Below are 22,500 nucleotides of genomic sequence, written 5' to 3'. Positions count from 1 at the left end.
GCACTTCAACGTGTGTATACCTGCGTGACTGGATATTTCTGCTCTTGTTTTACTCTGTAGCTTTTATAGGACTTTGTTTGTGTATATTTGTCATAGTCGGAGCACATTTAAACGTATGCTGTAATGGTACCTTTGAGATTGCAACGATTTCCTACCACCACCATAGCTCTTTCTCTGTGTCTTTGTGTTTGTGTGTGTGTGTGTGCGTGTGTGTGTGCGCGTGTGTGTGTGTGTGGTGTGTGTTTGTGTGCGCGTGTGTGTATGTGTGCGTGTGTGTGTGTGTTTGTGTGTGTGTGTGCGTGTGTGTGTGTGTGTGCATGTGTCTTTGTGTGTGTGTGTGTGCGCGTGTGTGTTTGTGCGTGCGCGTGTGTGTGTGTATGTGTGCGTGTGTGTGTGTGTGTTTGTGTGTGTGTGTGCGCGCGTGTGTGTGTGTGCATGTGTCTTTGTGTGTGTGTGCGTGTGTGTGTGTGTATGTGTGCGCGTGTGTGTATGTGTGTGTGTGTGTGTGTCCAACCAGTTGTAATAGAATAGCATAAAAATCAATTCTCATTCATTGTTCTCTTTATATTAATCCACATCAACAAAATGCCGTCAATCCTTAACGGAAACCCTGATGTAGGCCTTAGGGATTCAGCATTTCAGTGAAACAGAAATGATTTTGACATTTTATGAACTATTTTCCTCGCATTCAATCTAACCCACGTGCATAGCAATTCGTTTCAGGAACTTTGTGAAATCTAATTGCAACCTACTCTCCAATGGCAATATTATTCTCCGTAGCTAAATTATTTCATATACAATCATTAATTTATTTCAATACAATATTGTTCATACCTGAAATAATTACCACACGAATGGATGTAAACCATGTTTTTCTTTTCTAATACATGAAGAAAATATAGCTATATGACTTTTATTTTCTCTGCAAAAATAAGATTTATTGTATCCTAATAAGAATTATATAAATCTTTATATATAAAACTAAAGTTGTGTGGCTGTCTCCTACGATTTAGATTCCTAACTACTCCCACATTTTGCGGTGCAGTGTAACCAAAACCGGGTATCTTATAGTCGTGATTCATATCGAGCCCTTCTGGGTATTAACCATCATTTTTTCCCATTTTTTAATGCATTTTTTGCTATTATATAAGGGAAATAACTCTCTAAAAATGTATACTCAGAACGTAAAAAGCTAGTAACATCCCCCTTTGTGGTTAGCCATATTGAGATGGCTATTATACTTTACATCTCTAAAAATGCTTATATAGTTATTTCCCTTACAAACCCGAGCAACGCCGGGCGATACTGCTAGTATACTATAATATGCAAAGCGATATAAAACTATTGTGTCGTTGTTGATAAATTTATTTTGATGTTGTTTAACAATAATATCAACGCATAAAGATGAGATCTATTTCACTCTGTAACACGATTTTGGCCCTTAAGCAGCAACAGGTATTTCCTATTTGCTTATCCCCCACCCACCAGAAAGCCTAAAAAAAAAGCTAATTACCTTCAAATTTTGCTTTTGCTACACTTATTCAAACCCCGAAGAATCTTTCTCAACACATGGCTATGATGCTCCCCCGCTACTCCCGCTCATGGTCAGAGATGCACATGATTGTCAACCACAAAACGGACATGCTCAACAGGATAAGGTCAAGTAACTGTCAAGCGAATCTGTGGTGTGAATATTTGCAATAACGATATTTCTGCTTCGGCAACTCAGCGCTGAATCTGTCTGAAATGTAATGGAAAATAGGTCAGTTTCACGACATTGATGGCCAGGTGAGAAAAGCAAAGTTGGAAGTGAAACGTAGTCGTTTCCTTTGATTTTTAGATAGAAGCAAATAAGAAATAACACTTACAGACCAAAGACAAAGAAAATTTAAATTGTGTTGCAGTGTTACCAAAAATGCTCCCGTATTTACAGTGCAATCTTTCTGTGTGTCCAGAAATATATTATCCAATTTATATAATATTCTTTAAGCCTGTTGTGTATGATTTGCCATAATCTTACTTGCTATTACTAGTCCTCGAACTACCACTAAGAGTTTTCCTCAAGTAGAAATTAACCGCGGTGCAAGTAAAGTTTACAATAGCGTTTTTCATTCCGAGCTTCAGTAATTTCACTTCACTCATAAAAATCAAGCGTATGACGCATTTAAGAAAACTCTCGCATGAAAATGATAATGGAGAAAATTCCAGGATCCCTCATACGCAATATAGATAGATAGATAGATAGATAGATAGATAGATAGATAGATAGATAGATAGATAGATAGATAGATAGATAGATAGATAGATAGATAGATAGATAGATAGATAGATAGATAGATACGGATGTAAATGTATAAATATCGTAAACAAGATCGTTTAACTGATGCAGCCAGTTGTTGGGGTGTCACTCTAGACGCTTTCTTAGTCAGCCGGTCTCTGTTCCCTGTCATGCGTAGAAGATCTGCAGTGTTGTGACCTGTCCAATCCTTGATGTTGTCAAACCAGGATTTTCTCTGTCTGCCTGTCTTTCACCCTCCCACAACTGTGCCCAGAAAAATGGTTTGAGGTAGGGAAGTGTAGCGAGACACGTAACCGTGTCCGGCAAGCTTTCGTCTTTTTACTTGTGCAAGGTGTGGTTCCTGCCCGTCAGCATATTTGTTGACTTGCTGCTTCACAAAGATGTTCGCTTTGCTCTCGGTGTACGGAATGTCTACCTGCCTTCTGAAGCACATATGGATCGTGGTACATAAAAGCACTCGTGCTTATATCTGTTTCTTTACTACCCACAAGGAGCTAAACATAGAGGGGACAAACAAGGACAGACATAGGTATTAAGTCGATTACATCGACCCCAGTGCGTAACTGGTACTTATTTAATCGACCCCGAAAGGATGAAAGGCAAAGTCGACCTCGGCGGAATTCGAAAGCAGAACGTAGCGGCAGACGAAATACCGCTAGGCATTTCGCCGCCTTATATCATTGACAGACAAAAACCGTCTGCTACGGCCTCCGGAAATGCTGATGCAGCCAGTTGTAGGGATGTCACTCTAAACACTTTCGTAGTCAGCCGTCACCATTGGCCTCTGTTCCCTGTCATGCGTAGAAGTGACCTGCAGCGTTGTGACCTGTACAATCCTTGATGTTGTCAAACCAGGATTTTCTCTGTCTGCCTGTCTTTCACCCTCCCACAACTGTGCCCAGAAAAATGGTTTGAGGTTGGGAAGTGTAGCGAGACACGTAACCGTGTCCGGCAAGCTTTCGTCGTTTTACTTGTGCAAGGTGTCGTTCCTGCCCGCCAGCATATTTGTTGACTTGCTGCTTCACAAAACTGCTCGCTTTGTGCTCTGTGTACGGGATGTCTACCTGCCTTCTGAAGCACATATGGACTCGTGGTGCATAAAAGCACGCGTGCTTATATCTGTTCCTTTATTACCCACAAGGGGTTAAACATAGAGGGGACAAACAAGGACAAACAAAGGGATTAAGTCGATTACATCGACCCCAGTGCGTAACTGGTACTTATTTAATCGACCCCGAAAGGATGAAAGGCAAAGTCGACTTCGGCGGAATTTGAACTCAGAACGTAGCGGCAGACGAAATACGGTTAGGCATTTCGCCCGGCGTGCTAACGTTTCTGCCAACTCGCCGCCTTATATCATTAACAGACAAAAACCGTCTGCTACGGCTTCTGGAAATGCTGGTGCAGCCAGTTGTAGGGATGTCACTCTAGACACTTTCGACCCTAGTGGGTAATAAAGAAATAACTCTAGACACTTTTGTAGTCAGCCATCACCATTGGCCTCTGTTCCCTGTCATGCGTAGAAGATCTGCAGTGTTGTGACCTGTCCAATCTTTGTTGTTGCCAAACCAGGATTTTCTCTGCCTCCCTCTCTTTCACCCCCACCCATAACTGTGTCCAGATCACGTGATTTTACCTGTACATTGACTTCTCAATGACATGCTCAACAGTGACATAGCAGCCGAATCTCTGGTCAACTTTGCACTGAATATCTGTGTTCATACAGGCACTCGTGTCACAAATAACGAGCAGGCTTATTTGAGAGTTTCTCTCAAAGTAATTAACCCACTGCTCTCTCTTCAAAAATACCCTCCACGTTTACTTGGGGATCAAGATTACCATTTGGTATCCAGTACTGCTTCCATCGCTATTGAATATATATATATATATATATATATATATATATATATATATATATATATATATATATATATATATATATATACATATATATATATATATGAGTGTGTGTGTGGTGTGTGTGTGTGTGTATGTATGTGAATTTTTATATATATATATATATATATATATACAAGAGAGAGAGAGACAGACAGACAGACAGACAGACACACACACACACAGACAGACAGACGGACAGAAACATTGTGCATAGCAATGCAAATCATATTTGTAATATCCTAGGGATGGAGAATGCAACAACTAAAGAATGCAGTTTTTGAAATGTAAGTAGCAATACATTAAAGGGTTTATGAATTTCTATTCATATATACATACATATATGTACATACCTACATATATATGTATATATACATGCATATATGGGTACAGGACATCAAAAAACGTAGACACAATGACAAAACGAAAACATAAAACCAAAAACATAGAAAACGAACCTTTTTCGAACAACGAAAAAAACAAACAGAGAAACGAGACATGCATCATAAAGACCTTTCCCCTTCGTCAGTTGTCCTTTTTCATGTACTCCGTGTTTCGAAGGGAAGGACAATACGCGACTTCGTTGAAACAGTCCTTCCCGCAAAGCAAATTAAATAAAATTTGGGATTTTTTGCGGAGGGTGAAAGTAGTAACAAAAACAGGACAGTGAGAACAAGGCAGTAACAACAAACGGTGAGGGCTGTTAAGCCAAGAGGATGTGACAAAGTATTATGAACGCTAGGAAGACGAGCTTATGAGAGGAAACAGGTATATGCACGTGTTGTCTTTAGCAAGGAAATAAGCAGAAAGATAAATTCCCTTTCGTCACGTATCAGCGACGAGAGAGTCAAGGAGGAAGAGTGAGAGAGAGGGAACGGTGAAGAGGAGAGAAGAAGAATAGGGAAGGGGAGAGAGAAAACCAGAAAGGATGAAGAACAAGAGAAGGGAGAGATGCACAGAGAAGAGATAGTAGAGATAGAAGAGTGCGCGTCGTAATTATTAAGATAAAACTTTCTTGGAAAAGGATGTGTGGCGTTCGATCATATAATAATATATATATATAATAATAATATATATATATATATATATATACACATATGAGGGTGAGTGTGAGCGTGGGATGAAGATGTGGGGGTGTGAGGGTATATACCATGGGTTTCACTCACACGGCATGGGTGTGTTCGAGGCTATAAAAGAAGATATTTTCCCAAGGTGCTGATGAGTGAGAATGAACCCGAAACCATGTGTCTGAAAAGTGTACTTCTTAATCACATTGCCACATCTGTGGTTGAAAAACTTCTTACTGAGTCCGTCAGATAGATAGAAAAGAGGTTTCTTTACCCAGAGTCCATAAGACAGTGGAAATACTGAAGAATTACAAAATGAAATAGTGAAAGAATTAGTTACTGCCAATGTGGAGAAGAGAAGGGATCGGGTAAAAGAAGGGAAGAAAATTTGGGAAAGTGAAAGCGGTGAACGGGAAGAACCGTTCGCGGTTCGGCAAAATACTTAGCGACATTGCTTCCGGCTCTTTACCTTCTGAGTTAAAACTCCAGTTGCGGTCGATAAAATGTGTATCACTTTAACATTGGGGACGATATAATCGACTAGAACTGCCTTCCCAGCCTTTCAGGCCTTGTGCCAATAGTAGAAAGGATTACGTAAGGCGACAAGCTGGCAGAATCGTCAGTTCGTCGGACAAAATGCACAGCGACATTTATTCCTGCTGTTTACCTTCTAAGTTCAAGTTCAGTCCAGTTCGAGTTTGCCTTTCACTCTTTTTTTGGGGGGGGGTCGATAAAATAAGTACCAGTGAAATACTGGGGTCGATGTCGTCGACTTATCCCTCACATCAAAATTGCTGGATATTTTCCAAAATGAGAAAAAATTACTCGTATGTATGTAAGCGCAAGTCAGTACCATATATGTGTGTGCTGTGTATGAATATTTGGTTGCTGGCAGGTTTTTTTCAAGTATCGGGGCATCTGTGTGTGTGTCTGTGTGTGTGCGTCGCGCGCGCACTTTTGTGTGTGTGTCTATGTTTTTATGCATGTGTATGTATTTGTATGCGTTTTGTATGTGTGTTCGTACGTGTAGACATGAATCTAGATACAGTTACCGACACTTTACTGGTCAATGACCTTCAAGTGGACAACGACGTCTTCCCTATTTATACCGATCGCCACTCCTGCCGTTCTTTCTTATAACCCTTGCCTTCTTCCTCGTTCGAATTCTCTGCTAGCACCTCCTACTTCACTCGCGCACAAATTCTCTCCCGTTCTCTCACCAAGTTCTTACCTTCAGGCATTTGAAGTAACTAATTCTCCACCATTATCAGCTATCCTTCGATATTTCTACACTCTCATACACTAAAGGAAAAATAAAATGCCTTCCTCTTTCTCTCTTAAGAAAGATTCCGATTAAGTTGTCAGACAATCTTCTCCTGACTGCGAATGAACCCGACAAACTTTACTAATTCACAATAAACTAAAACTAAAAACATTCTATTTCAAAGAAAAATCAGAATTGGATGAGCCACATGTATCTCAGGTTACTGAGTCAAACTCACTTTCGTGATAAGTAAATGATGTTTTATGGCTTTGGAATTGTTTGTGTTCAGTAGAAGTTTAACATGACTCTACACGTTTCTGCTTGCAAAATTTAAAAATTATATAGAATGCCATATTTCTATGATATTGATATCGCATAAACAACTCTGAAATTATGATCTACTTAAAATATTTACTAGCTATCACATATATCTGTCGACGAAATACTACCTAAATTTATGAGTCATCACACTTTAGATCTTATCGTAAGCTGAATCAGTGGAATTATGTTTTATTTTTCTTCTTTATTTCTTTGTTTCTTGCCACTTACACAACCAAAGCTTTTTATTGGGTCATCCCATAAATAATGCGGTGTTTTCATTTGCAAGAACTAAGAGTCGGAGGGGGACGGGATAAACTACCTGCATCAACTTGCTATAAAAGCAGGTAGAACTTTTACACTGTTTTTATTCTTAGTGCAAGTTTTGAAGAGTGCAGTTCGATTTTAACAGTTATGTTTTTTCAACGCTATAATGGAAGAGACAAAGGAGCATGTTCGGCATATTTTGCAACGGAAAGTGCAAGGAATATTAATGCTGTATATGGGGACTGGACAATAAGTGTAAGCCAATGTCAATAGTGGTTCCAGAAAATCCGAGCTAGTAACTACAACCTAGAAGACAAGCCTCATCCTGGAAGATCTGAAGAGCTCAACAAGGACATCCTGCAAACTATCGTAACTGTTGAGGAACTAGCAGAGAAGCATGGATTTGGTCATTCAACCAATCATCGGCATCTGCGTGCCATCGGAAAAGTTAACAAATTGGGTCAATGGGTTCCTCACAAACTCTCCGAGTCTTATGCGCGCACAGATGTGAACGTGTGCTCTTCTTTGCTGTCACGTCTCACGAATGACTCGTTTTTTTTTTACCAAATAGTGACTGGTGACGAGAAATCAGTTATCTATAAAAATGTCAAGCGCCGAAGACAGTGGGTAGAGAAAGGAGAAACACTGGCATCCCAGGTTAAAAAGGTCTTCACCCACATAACGTGTTCTTATCTGTTTGGTGGAATATTAAAGGTTTAGTCCACTTTGAACTTTTAAACCCAAGCCAACCCATGACAAAGGTGATCTACCACGAGAAGCTTGAACGGCTTAAGTCAGCGCTAGAAGAAAAACGACCGTCTTTGGTTTCAAGACGTAAGGTGTTTTCCATCAGAACAATGCTCAGCCACATACAGTGAGGATGACATTCCAAAGGCTGGAGCAGTTTGAATGGGAAACGCTGCCCCACCCACCATATTCACCGGACTTTCCCCCATCTGATTATGGTTTATTCCGCAGTCTCCAAAATCATTTGGGCGGGGGGAAAATGAATTCTGTAGAAGAGGCCAGAACAGTACTGGAGGAGTATTTTTTGTCATGGACAATGAATTTTGGAAGAGGGGACCTTGCAAGTCAGTCTAGCAGATAGATGGAAGAACATTGTAGAAAATGAATGAGAGTATATTTTAGATTAAAAAAGAACTTTGTTTATCTTAAAAATAAAAATAAAAGAAGTATGAAAAAAAACGCATTATTTATAGGATGACCCAATAATTAAAGCATTAAAATCAGAAACTTCTGTATCACCTAATTCAACAAAGTGCAAGATTCATGGACATTTAGAAGACAATAGCTCGATAATTAATACATGTAAATGAAGAACTCAGCATTTTAAAACCTTGGTAGTACACAACAGGATATCTTTCTAAATGCAATAAATCTCATATCTAATCTAAGACAATCATCACGCGCACCTTTTAATATACTTAGGAGGAAGATGTGTTATAGCTGTGACAATTATCAGTCGAAAGTGTTTGTGTAGATTCCCCAATGCAAGATTTGCAATATCACTGGTGTTATGTTACACGCAAGTTTTAACAATGTATCTAAATGAATAGCTTCGCCATAACTGTGGCAGTTATCACATGCGAGTGACTAAATGCGAATCTAAATGGTATTTATCTGTTTTGTCAATGCCAGAAATAACTTGGAGCTATGTTTTCAAGATATACGTTATGCAAACATTCCGAGGACATTATTTCGACATAACAATAGGTATTGAAGAAATAAGACCAGATTCTGGAAAATGGCTGGTGAGAATATTTTGAAAAACATTACTTGTCAATTTCAGAAGATAGCCAATTGAAAGACGCTGATGACATTTGAAGATGATTTACTCAACTGTGTATGAGTACCAAGGAAATTGTTTCGTTTAAACGCAGTAATATTGCTATTCCCATGCAAAGGAGATGAACTGTTTATGTGGAAAGTGAAGACGTTATTAAGAGGCGGGAGCTGGTGGGGGATGTTATTCTGTTAAAAACCAATATCGTAGCTGAGGCGCACCATTTTCTTTGGAATTTGAATTAGAATAGTAATTTCCTCATAGGAATAATGGTATAGAATAATAAAATATAGTAAATAATTATTTACCAATTATTGTAGCAAATAATATATATTTTTTTTTTTTTTTGTGAATAGTTATTTTCAAAATTGTATGTTGTCGTGTAATTAATATAAACAAGCGGATAATTTTGTGAAGCAAAATAGTTTTACGATGGTGCTCTATAATAAAGAATTATTGCGTTCTTTTAGTTTATTTCGAGAGACAGAAATGGTACAGCTTCAAACGACAACTATTATAATATTACAGGTACTGTAAGGCGGCGAGCTGGAAGAATCGGGCAAAATGCTTACCGTCATTCCGTCTGTTTTTCACTTTTTGAGTTCAAATTCCGTCGACTTTGACTGTCATCCTTTCGGTGTCGATGGCTACTCTCACCATCATAAATACAAGGAAATGGTGATTAGTATATTATAAACTTATAACTTACAGCATTATAGTTAAAAGTATATGATATGAAATATATCAGTGAAGTTATGATGTTCTGTATAAGAGTGATTTCCTACTTCAAATGAATACCTCAAAATATTACAGTATTATTAAACAATATAATATCTCTATTGGAGGAGCTAAAGTCGTGCATATGACGTAAAGTTGCGCTGTAAATAATGCTTATCTTCTAGATTGACCTTGGTTGCATAGCTTTATTTTTAACAGAGTTTAAGCTGTAATCATAAGTGTTTAAAAAATGTGCACTGGATGCGTATATCTCTTTCCCTATTTAAAAACTGCGTAGTGTAAGTTGAAGGGAACTAATGTCCTATCTTTAGTAGTCGGACTGGTTACATAGAGTACCTCTGACTTTTTTTTTATAGTGCATTTCGTTCGTTGCTGTTGTTCTTACTGTCATTGTCGTCATGTTTCAATGTTTATGGAGCCAATAGATCTAATGAAATAGAAATAAAATATTTACTGGAAACCAAAAAATATATTTTAATCTAAAGGCAATAAAATGAGAGGAACTAATTATTTCCTATAGTAATATAAAAGTAATATAGTGAAGGAACAATATAATAGCGGTATTATACTTTATCTTACGTTCCTTCACCTTCATTCCCAATGCTTAGCGTATGTGGAGGTACATGGCCTAGTGGTTAGAGCGGTCGAGTGATCGCGGGTTCGAATCTCAGACCGTGCGATGTGTGTGTTTATGAGCGAAACACCTAAGCTCCACGCTGCTCCGGCAGAAGGGAATGGCAAACTTTCTCTCACTCTTTCCTCCTGCATATTGCAGCTCACCTGCGATGGACCGGCGTCCCATCCAGGTGGGAAACCTATACGCCAATGAAACCGGCCCTTATGAGCCAGGCGTGTCTCGAGAAGGAAGGAATTCTTAGCATACAAATGTGCTTAGCATCAAGAATTAAACGTAGGTTCTTAAGTCTAGGAATCGCCGATGGTCGATTAAATAGTTTGCACTATATATCATTGCTGTATGGCAAAGTGACATATTCTTTCAATGGTGTCCATTCAGTTGTAATAAGGAACCAAAAGGCAGATGAGCTGATCCCTGTAAATATTCAGTTTCATTTGTTTAGATTAATTAAATATGATACAGACTTAAGAGATAACGTTTTCAGTGAACCTTGTTTTATACAGAAGAACGTTGGTTTTTAACAAACGCTGGCAATGACTGATATAAAGGTGTACTGGAGAAATTTTATGAATGCGATTAGTTCTTGGGTTGCGTTGAAATCCTTCTAAGTAACGTTTAGGATATTTCCCTGCTCTCCAAATAGATTGTTCTGCTTGATTGGAAGCAACCAGAATTGCGAGACAAAGTGTAGAGAGCAATGTAGATAAGAAGCATTCCATAAGCCAAAGGTGAAGCTTCTGGCGAGATAAAACAATAATGCGATTACATGTCCTTATTGCAGTTATTCTGTTGTAATAGCATTTGGTGAATGAATAACTATTACAACATCCCATCTACCCTAAAATACAAGATATTTGTGGATTCCAAAAGTATCTTAAGGCAAGGCAATATATGGAATCAGGAATTAAATAAGCGTAGGAGTGGCTGTGTGGTAAATAGCTTGCTTGCGAATCACATGGCTCTGGGTTCAGTCTCACTGCGTGGCACCTTGGGCAAATGTCTTCTGCTATAGCCTCGGGCTGACCAAAGCCTTGTGAGTGGATTTGGTAGACGGAAACTGAAAGAAGCCCGTCGTATATATATATATATATATATATATAATATATATATATATATATATATATATATGTGTGTGTGTGTGTGTGGTGTGTGTGTGTGTGTGTGTGTGTGTGTGTGTGTGTATGTGTGTGTGTGTGTGTTGTATGTATGTATGTATGTATGTATGTATGTGTGTGTGTGTTTCTGTGTCTGTGTTTGTCCCCCCCAACATCGCTTGACAACCGATGCTGGTGTGTTTACGCCCCCGTAACTTAGCGGTTCGGCAAAAGAGACCCACAGAATAAGTGCTAGGCTTACAAAGAATAAGTCCTGAGGTCGATTTGCTCGATTAAAGGCGGTGCTCCAGTATGGCCACAGTCAAATGACTGAAACAAGTAAAAGAATAAAAGAGTAAAAGAGAGGTTCCTGGATCCAGGAGCTACACGTGATCATGAAGAATGTCTGTATAACTGCACTGCCTTATGATAAGGTGAGATACACCTCCAACAGTGTCCCTTACTCGTAAGAAGGAACCGGAAGTTACAATAGTTGATCGCTTTAAGCAATGAAGATATTGCTATTCTTGTGGTTATTTTTTAACCCCTATGTCTCGTCTGATCGAGTAGACAAACAACCAAAAGAATTCGAGCTAAAATCATTCCATCTTTATACATAGAATATGTTCTCAGATGTACCATTTTTTAGACATTCCTTGTAGTTTGAGAGAAATAAAAAGCGTGAGATGCCTTTTATTTCTAACTGATAAAGCGACCCCGCTTACAGGCCCCTTCTTTCGCTAGTGGAGACATTTTAAAATTGAATATTTCTTCGTTATTCAATACTTCTAATGTCCGATTGACCAGCGGGCCTAATTTAATGGCAGATAACCAAGACGTTCAATACTATCATGGCCACCACAATAGAATACACTGACACATACAGGAACAACGTGTACTTTCATTTACAAAATAACATTTTCCGTGCTTGAAAATCCCAGAGGCTAAGACTAGTTTAAATAAATAAATAAATTAATAATCGAAGGAAAAATATCATTCATTCCGGTGACTAGTAAAAACTATGAAATTTCTATTTTACCTGTATTATATGCCCACCTGAAGTATGACATGCCTCCTGTAAGTATTAAATGTCGACCTTTATAGTGTTCGATAATAGTCGTAACTGACAGCTGTGTCGTTGTCGTTAATCGCTCACTTTACGCTATTGTATCTCATTTTAACGTACTACAGTGTGTCTACTTCTTTGTATTTCCTAATATTTTATTTGCACGCGTATGTAGTCATGTATATATACGCATGCGTGTATATATATAGGCGTAGGAGTGGCTGTGTGGTAAGTAGCTTGCTTGCGAACCACATGGCTCCAGGTTCAGTCTCACTGCGTGGCACCTTGGGCAAGTGTCTTCTGCTATAGCGTGGGGCTGACCAAAGCCTTGTGAGTGGATTTGGTAGACGGAAACTGAAAGAAGCCCGTCGTATATATATGCTTGTTTGTGTACGTGTGTATATATATATATATATCTGTATATACACATGTGTGTGGGTTTATATATATATGTATATATATATGCGTGTGTATATATATATATATATATATATATATATATCACCGTCACCGTCACTGATCAGGCTATCAGATGTTGCTACACATCGCTGGTCACAATGCGCTTCGCATTGTCTTAGGCCTTCAAATGACGCCACCCCGCTGGCTAAGCGAGCAGGTCAACAGAAGAAAGAGTGAGAGAAAGTTGTGGCGAAAGAGTACAGCAGGGATCACCACCATCCCTTGCCGGAGCCTCGTGGAGTCTTAGGTGTTTTCGCTCAATAAACACTTACAACACCCGGTCTGGGAAATGAAAACCGCAATCCTACGACCGCGGGTCCGCTGCTCTAACCACTGGACCATTGCGGCCCCACATATATATATATATATATACGAGGTGTTATCAAAAAGTTCGAGGTCTAGTTATGATTAATAAAGAGTAACATAATTACCTAAGTTTTAACATTATCTCCTTCAAAGTAGTCCCCTTTCGCAACAACACACTGGTCCCAACGTTGCTGCCACTTTTGGAATACGGTCTTGAAGTCGTTCTCCGCAAGCGACTCGGAACCTGCCGTTCGATCTGAATCGCGACAACGGTGACCTTTGAGCTACATTTTCCTCTTGGGGAAGTCCGCAAGTTCTAAATCTGGCGAAAAGAGTGGTTGCAGAAGTGATACCATGTTTTGGGCGAGAAACTCACGAGTGAGGAGAGGTCAATGATAGAGTACATTGTAGTCGCAAAAAATCCAATACCTCGCGCTTCACAGATCCGGTCGCTTTCGCCGAATATCTTCCCTCGAACGCTTCAAAACGTCGCAGTAGAAGTTTCGATTGATGGTCTGACCCTGGGAGGAGAATCCTCGATGGGTGACATTCGTGGAAGGTCTTCCAGATCGCTCATCGTCTTCTAGGGACGTTCTTCCGCTTTTGAAGCACCGGTGCCACTCGAAACATTGCTTATGACCCATTGTTTCGTTGCAGTAAGCTTGCCGAAGTATGCTCAATGTGGCTTAGTGGTTAGGGTGTCAGCATCATGATCGTAAGATTGTGGTTTCGATTTCTGAACCGAGTGATGCGTTGTGTTCTTAAGCAAAACACTTCATTTCACGTTGCTCCAGTCCACTCAGCTGGCAAAAATGAATAACGCTGCGATGGACTGACGTCCTGTCCAGCTGGGGAACGCATACACCATTGAAACCGGGAAACCGGGCCCAAGAGCCTGGCTAGGCTTTAAAAGGGTGCATTATTATATTATATATATGTGCGTACTATCAATGAAGTCGACTGTCTTTGAATATTCTTGTGTCACATTCCTGGCCAGCAAATGATTTCTGCTCATTGCTTTTCTTTAAGTCATTCGTTAGTGATCGAAGTCATTCTTTACAGTTTAATCTGTGATTCAGTTACTTTTTTTTAACCACGTTGGAAACTTTTATTTACTATGCCTGGCTCATACGGGCCGGTTTCCCGGTTTCCTTAGTGTATAGGTTCCTCACCTGGACGGGACGCCGGTCCGTCACAGGTGAACTGCAAGATGCAGGAGGAAAGAGTGAGAGAAAGTTGTGGCGAAAGAGTCAGCAGAAGTTCGCCATTACCTTCTGCCGGAGCCGCGTGGAGCTTAGGTGTTTCGCTCATAAGCACACACATCACCCGGTCTGAGATTCGAACCCGCGATCCCTCGACCGCGAGTCCGCTAATCTAACCACTTGGCCATGTGCCCACACTATTTACTATCTACTCTACTTACATGTATGTTGTATAACTGGCCAGCATTAGTGCTTAGTTACTTACTTCGTTTTTCACTAAGACCGTGAAAAAGAAAAAAATAGCAAATACTATATTCCTTTATCTATTATCTTATACTTCATTCAATCATTAGACCGCGGCCATGCTGGTGTACCACCTTGCAGAATTTTTAGTTGAATGAATCGACCCCAGTTCTTATTTTTTGTTAAGACTGGTATTTGTTTTATCGATCTTCTTTGCCGAACCGCTAAGTTACAGGAACGTAAACTCACCAACATCGGTGACACAAACACGCGAGTGCACATACAAATTAACCCTAATATTCAATGAAGGTTTATATCTCCTTACTTATCTTTTAATTACGATTTGCTGTGAAGACCAGAGTTTAATCTATATTAAAATGCGCGGCTTGTCAAACATTTCCACTGTTATCTAGATAAACTGATCGGAACCTCTTATACTACTCTTTCACGAGTTTCTTTAATTCGATTGTAGCCATGCTAGGACACCAACTGCAAGGGCTTTAGTCCATCATATTCACGCAAAATTTAAGAGTGATGCTTTCTTTTTTTTTCAATTTCTCTTTATTGAATGGATAAGTTGATGTTTTGCTATAAAGCGACGCAACTCAATACATTGCTTCTCTAGCAGATTTTCAAAATAATCCCTTCAGATGCCAACAAGCGCACCTCTACGTAGTCACATGATTTGCTAGAAATAGTAACCAAGCATCTTCTATTAATCACATTATGCCACTTTAATAAGATGAGACGTTAGATCATACATTATGTCGAATTAAAATACAAGGTGGCCAGAGTTAGGCGGCGAGCTGGCAGAAACGTTAGCGCGCCGGGCTAAATGCTGAGCGGTATTTCGTCTGTGTTACGTTGTGAGTTCGAATTCCGCCGAGGTCGACTTTGCCTTTCATCCTTTCGGGGTCGATAAATCAAGTACCAGTTACGCACTGGGGTCGATGTAATCGACTTAATAACCTATGTCTGTCCTTGTTTGTCCCCTCTGTGTTAGCCCCTTGTGGGTAATAAAGAAATAGAATAGAAATAGTATTTCGTCTGCCGCTACGTTCTGAGTTCAAATTCCGCCGATTGTCAACTTTTGGCTTCATCCTTCGGGGTCGATAAATTGAGTACCAGTTACACACTGGGGTCGATGTAATCGACTTAATACCTATGTCTGTCCTTGTTTGTCCCCTCTGTGTTTAGCCCCTTGTGGGTAATAAAGAAATAGGTATTTCGTGTGCCGTTACGTTCTGAGTTCAAATTCGGCCGATGTCAACTTTGCCTTTCATCCTTTCGGGGTCGATAAATTGAGTACCAGTTACACACTGGCGGCGATGTAATTGACTTAATCCCTTTGTCTGACCTTGTTTGTCCCCTCTATGTTTAGCCCCTTGTGGGCAATCAACAAATAACAAGGTGGTCTGAGTAAGAATGCTTCTCATTGTGAGTCTGCTAGCTAAGGATTAATTAGTAGGTTGTGTGTGTGTGTATGCGCGTGTGTGTATGTATGTATGTATGTATGTATTTATGTATGTATGTGTAATATACATACGTAAATAGGCGGCGAGCTGGCAGAAACGTTAGCACGCCGGGCGAAATGCTTTGCGGTATTTCGTCTGCCGTTACGTTCTGAGTTCAAATTCCGCCGAGGTCGAGTTTGAACGATTCTCATTATGAGTCTGCTAGCTAAGGATTAATTAGTAGGTTAGACTGCAGCAAGAAAGAAATATGTTTGATGGATTTGAACTTTAATACTTATGAGCTGGTCCTTATATTCCGCTTCAACTAAATCAGATATGCTGTCGCATGTATCCGGAACAGCAGTTTAGAAATACAATGAGAAAAAAATAAAGTTTATTGATGTGTTTTTTACTCTTTTCTGCAGCTGTTACTCGTTTACGTAATAACTTTGATTTCAGATAACTCGATAGTTAACTTTTTTTTTATACAGCCAGCCCAGCTTTTCAAAATTGAATGAAATGCTTTCAGGTAGATAATTGAAGTCAAACAGTAATAAACTTATTTATGTTCGTGGGTATTTCTTTTCGTCTTAAATCGACAAAATAAAGTATCAGTGAAATACTTGGGCTTTTGTAATCGACTTTTCAACTTTCACCAAATATCTGCTTTCTGCCTAGAAGCTAAGCCCGGTTCCACCCGGTCTGTTTGGATGATGTGGCTGTGATCATTTTCGGTTAGGCATAATCTATAACAGCGTTTGTCAACCTTATCATTTCGGGTCCCCTGTATCGATTGAAGAGAAAATTTCTTGACCCCAACCCGTCAGAAAACAGCTTCTAAGCAACCGGTTGTTTTAATGACAGAAGAAAGAGGGAAATTCCATTAGAAAAAGTTTTAATCGATTTTCTCGGGTTTAGGAAAAAATACAAACCGCATTTCAATCTATGCACTCGTCCCCACACGTGTGCCATTTTTCACACGAATCCACCCAGCCGTTTGGCTGTGAACCTCGAGACAAGAAAGAATATATAGATTACTTTTTATACAGCAAAGACGTATGAAGTCATTATGTTCCTCACAGAATATGATTAATTTCGAGTAGAATGCCTCAGAATGGTGTAGAAGTACTGTAGAATGATAATGATAAAAGTTAATTTAATGAATTAAGTTTAATATAAGATATATTCAAAACTAAAGAGACAAATATAACATAGTTTCAATTTCATATTTCTTAGATAAAGTAATGGAAATTAAGACAGAATACTTACACACTGTCCAGGTGATAATATTTCCTTACGCTGGCTGGCTTCGGTGAGATAATATTTCTGAATTAGGTGGCGGCGTGCTGGCTGAATCGTTAACACACCGGCCAAACTGCTTAGCGGCATTCTTGTCTGTTTCTACGTTCTGAGTTCAAAATTCGCTGCGATTGTCTTTGCTTTTCATCCTTTGCAGATTGATAAAATAAGCAAGTACTAGTCAAGTACTGGAGGTCGATGTAATCGACTTCCTCCTCCCCTTCAAAAACTGCTGGTTCTGTGCCAAAATCTGAACCTAGTATTTGTAAATCAGATCGAGCGCATTGTAACATAACTGGGAGGACCGTGTTGATTGATAAGATGAGCCAATATCTCTTTTGCTCTTTTAATGGTTTCAGCCATTTGACTGCGGCCATGCAGGAGCACCGCCTTTAGTCGAGAAAATCGACCCCAGGACTTATTCCTTGTAAGCCTAGTGCTTATTTTATCGGATCCTTTTGTCGAACCGCTAAGTTACGGGGACATAAACACACCGGCATCGGTTGTCAAGCCATGCTGAAGGGACAAACACAGACCCACAAACATATACACACACACACACACACACACACACACACAACATATATATATATATATATACATATATACGATAGACTTCTTTCAGTTTCCGTCTACCAACTCCACTCACAAGGCTTTGCTCGGCCCGAGGCTATAGTAGAAGACACTTGCTCAAGTTGTCACGCAGTGGGACGGAGCCCAGAACCATGAGGTTGGTAAACAAGATACTTACCACACACCCACTCCATATTTTAACTTTCAAAAACTGTAAGTAATATCTTTTAATCATGTCTATGAAGAAGAAAATATTCCGTCATTTAGTTTTGTTCACCTAAGTATATTGATTAATTACCCTCGTTGAAGGTTTTCATTGAATTATAGTTTTTGCAGTTATTACTTAAAAATCTGTCTCATAAAACATTAAAGGTTTTTTAAGGAAAATAACACAGAAACATATTCTTTCGGAAGCCTTGTATAATAGCTTTGAAAGCCACATGCAGCTCACAATCCACTGTTTGAGCACTGTTGAGATATGAGTAGCTGACAACTTAATCTTTTAAAATCTGGATTAGAGTCGCAATCGGCTGGAGTTAATTTAAAATTTATAGCCTGGCAATGGACTAAACAATGGTCTAGGGACTAGATTTTAATGAATGGATTTTGATACTCTTTACCAACAATGCACAGTCTAGATATGTTAGTGTTATGATAACTGTAATCATAACTAATCGGGGTTCATGTATGTTCTTGCTGGTCTGTGACTCTCTCTTTTTACTCTTTTACTTGTTTCAGTCATGTGGCTGTGGCCATGCTGGAGCACCACTTTTAGTCGAGCAAATCGATCCCAAGACTTATTCTTTGGAAGCCTAGTACTTATTCTATCGGTCTCTTTGCCGAACCGCTAAGTTACGGGGACGTAAACACACCAGCATCGGATGTCAAGCGATGTTGGGGGGACAAACACAGACACACAAACATATACACACACATACATATATATATGCATATATACGACGGGCTTCTTTCAGTTTCCGTCTACCAAATCCGCTCACAAGGCTTTGGTCGGCCCGAGGCTATAGTAGAAGACACTTGCCTAAGGTGCCGCGCAGTGGAACTGAACCCGGAATCATGTGGTTCGTAAGCAAGCTACTTACCACACAACCACTCCTACGCTTGTATAACATTCTATTGACTTCTGTTTTATTTTCTACCAGACAGATGTTTTAAGTATTCAAGTTCCTTGCATGTGGTGGATGTGCGGTTTTGAGGTTCCCTCCAACTTTTCTTGATCTCATGGTATCATCATTGAGGGATGTAGCCCATAAATTATTGATTTGGTTTCTTCATCCATAGTATTTTACGTTTTACATATTTTCTTGTCACATAGGTGCAGGAGTGGCTGTGTGGTAAGTAGCTTGCTTACCAACCACATGGTTCCAGTTTCAGTCCCACTGCGTGGCACTTTGGGCAAGTAGTCTTCTACTATAACCTCGGGCCAACCAAAGCTTCGTGAGTGGATTTTAGCAGACGGAAACTGAAACAAGCCAGTCGTATGTATGTATATGTATATACGACTTTCCTACGTTTTCCTATTTGAAAGCCTCTTGTATTTCTATTTGAATAATATATAGTCTAATGACTAATTCGTATATGTGTGTGCTAGGCCACTGGTAATAATAATTTCTTATTACCCTATTGTTATGTATTATGTATGTGTATATATACATGCGTGTGTGTGTATGTGTGTGTGTGTTTGTCCCCGCAACATCACTTGACAACCGATGCTGATGTGTTTACGTCCCAGTAACTTAGCGGTCCAGCAAAAGAGACCGATAGAATAAGTGCTAGGCTTAGAAAGAATAAGTCCTGGGGTCGATTTGCTCGACTAAAGGCGGTGCTCCAGCATGGCCGCAGTCAAAAGAAACAAGTAAAAGAGTAAAAGGGAGTAAAGGAGTAAAGAGTATGTTTGTGAGGATTTCTTTTCATCCTAAGTCGATAAAATAAAGTATCAGTGAAATACTGGGGCTGTTGTAATCGACTTTTCAACCTTCTCCAAATATCTGATTTCTGCCTAATTTAGAAATAATTACTTTTTATACAGCAAAGACGTATGAAGTCATTCTGTTCATCACAGAATATAAATAATCTCGCGTAGAAGGCGCCTTTTTAAAGCCTAGCCAGCCTCATGGGCCCGGTTTCCCGGTTTCTATGGCGTATGTGTTCTCCCGCTGGACGGGACGCCAGTCCATCGCAGCGTTACTTACTTTTGACAGATGAGTGCACGGGAGCAACGTGAAATGAAGTGTTTTGCTCAAGAGCACAACGTGTTGTCCGCTCCAGGAATCGAAACCACAATCTTACGATCATGATGCTGACACCCTAACCACTAAGCCACGCGCCTCCACTGATAACGGTTTAACGGTATTTAATTCGTTATATAAGGCGGCGAACTGGCAGAAACGTTAGAACGCCGGGCGAAATGCTGAGCGGTATTTCGTCTGCCATTAAGTTTCTGAGTTCAAATTCCGCCGAGGTTGACTTTGCCTTTCACCCTTTCGGGGTCGATTAAATAAGTACCAGTTACCCACTGGGGTCGATTTAATCGACTTAATCCGTTTGTCTGTCCTTGTTTGTCCCTTCTGTGTTTAACCCCTTGTGGGTTGTAAAGAAATAGGTATTTAATTCGTTGAATCTTGGTTAAGGAACACAGCATAGTGCCGCTAACGTAATTTGAACTGTCGATCTCTCGGCAAGAACATACACGACTCCATTCGGTCAAGTGCAATCCACTTAATATTGGCTCACCCTTAGGCTACAATACCAACAAGCTATTGACTTGCCATCAGCCAACTTTCCATTAATTTAATAGAAATACATAATAAAAGAGAACCATCATTGCAACGTTTGTCGTAATTAATCAACTTACTTCATTTCTGTTTAATGTCTAGATTGTAGCATAATAACTCTAGATCTGCTTTCTTCTGAGATATTGTATTACATTATCAGATATATATACTATCTCTCTATCCCTCACATTGTTTCTCTGGCATTCTCCATCTATCTTGCTCGATCTCCTTGGCTTTTTCTTTCTCTCTCATTTACCGTCTCTACAATATACCCTGTGATTTTTGCAACACATTCAACGGAAAAGTACCAGGTGTTAAGATATTCCTTAACAAGCCAATTTAAACCTTGTTTATTCTTTGGTTAGTTTCAATTATAATCGCTAACACAATGTTTTCTTCTGGTCAGCTATCACACACAAAGCACTCTCTCTCTCTCTCTCTCCCACCTAACTTACATACAAACACGCAGCACCACCACTGCCATCACCATATATCACAACTGACAACATCCGAACCATCACTATGGTTTGAACAAGGAAGAAGAGAAGAAGAAGAAGAAGAAGAAGAAGAGTAAGGTGAGGAGAGCAAGGTGAAGACATTGACTGCTGCGGTTGCTGTGAGTGAGAAAGACGGCGAGGATAAAAAGAATAGATAGATAGATAGATAGATAGATAGATAGATAGATAGATAGATAGATAGATAGATAGATAGATAGATAGATAGATAGATAGATAGATAGATAGATAGATAGATAGATGGATAGATAGATAGATGAGGAAAGATATACAAAGCAGTGTAAAGTTCTAATTAATCAAATTTTAAAAAACTAAAAGAAATACGTGTGTTTATATGCGCGTTTGACTGAATGTGCATGTGTATAGTCGTGTGTGCGTATGTGTTTGTGTATGTGAGTGAGTGTGTGTGAGAGAGAGAGAGACGGAGAGAGAGAGAGAGATGATAAATGTTAGGTAGAAGTGTTAACAGTGTGAAATAAATATACACATAACGAGTTGGTTAAACGTATATAGGGGATTGGTTATGAAAGCGGTTACGTGAAGCACTAACAGCTGATCTAGGTTAAAATATAAAAAAAAGAATTTGGTACCCTCATCGTCTGGGCGATGAGAAGAGCACTTGATGAAAGTCGAGCCGATCTCCACCCCAGATAAAAAAACACACACCGTATTGTAGTGGTCACAGCGACAGTATTATTCTTAATACTGGTGGTGTTAATGACGATGGTGATGTTGGTAGGGAGGAAGATGGTGGTTTTGTGTGTGTAGTGGGGTAAGAATAGATTATACAAGAATAGGTGAGAATTAGTTGTTTCTAAGATAACGAACCGAAAGTACCCGCAATTTCAAATGCAGTATCTCTTGATGGCCACGTTGCAGTGACTGGTTTTTTTAAAAAAAAAGACGCAAAAAAATAAAATAAACAGAGAAGAAAACATATACACTTCTCGATAAACACACGTATTTCTTTTAGTTTTTTTAGTTTTAGTTTTTTGAAATTTGATTAATTAGAACTTTCCACTGTTTTGTATATCTTTCCTCAGCTATCTATCTGTCTGTCTGTCTATCTATCTATCTATCTATCTATCTATATCTATCTATCTATATCTATCTGTCTATCTGTCTGTCTATCTATCTATCCGTCTGATTACGTGACTTTGCGTGTCTGCATCTGCATGTGTGTGTTTGTGTTTGTGTGTGTGTGTGT

At 39.4% G+C, this 22,500-nt stretch overlaps 1 protein-coding gene across 1 annotated transcript in view; it reads left to right on the top strand.

Annotated features, from left to right (window-relative positions):
• Positions 1-3,958: 3,958 nt before the first annotated feature.
• LOC115218560 (homeobox protein DBX1-B-like) overlaps positions 3,959-22,500 on the top strand; it is a 31,492-nt gene continuing 12,950 nt past the window's right edge. Inside the window, exon 1 of the mRNA XM_036508543.1 lies at positions 3,959-4,075. Coding sequence (XP_036364436.1) covers positions 3,959-4,075 — 117 coding nt within the window. The remainder of the gene's footprint in view (positions 4,076-22,500) is intronic.

The sequence above is a fragment of the Octopus sinensis genome, linkage group LG13 (genome assembly GCF_006345805.1).
Source record: "Octopus sinensis linkage group LG13, ASM634580v1, whole genome shotgun sequence".
NCBI lineage: Eukaryota > Metazoa > Mollusca > Cephalopoda > Octopoda > Octopodidae > Octopus > Octopus sinensis.
This window is presented reverse-complemented; position numbering and strand designations above follow the sequence as displayed.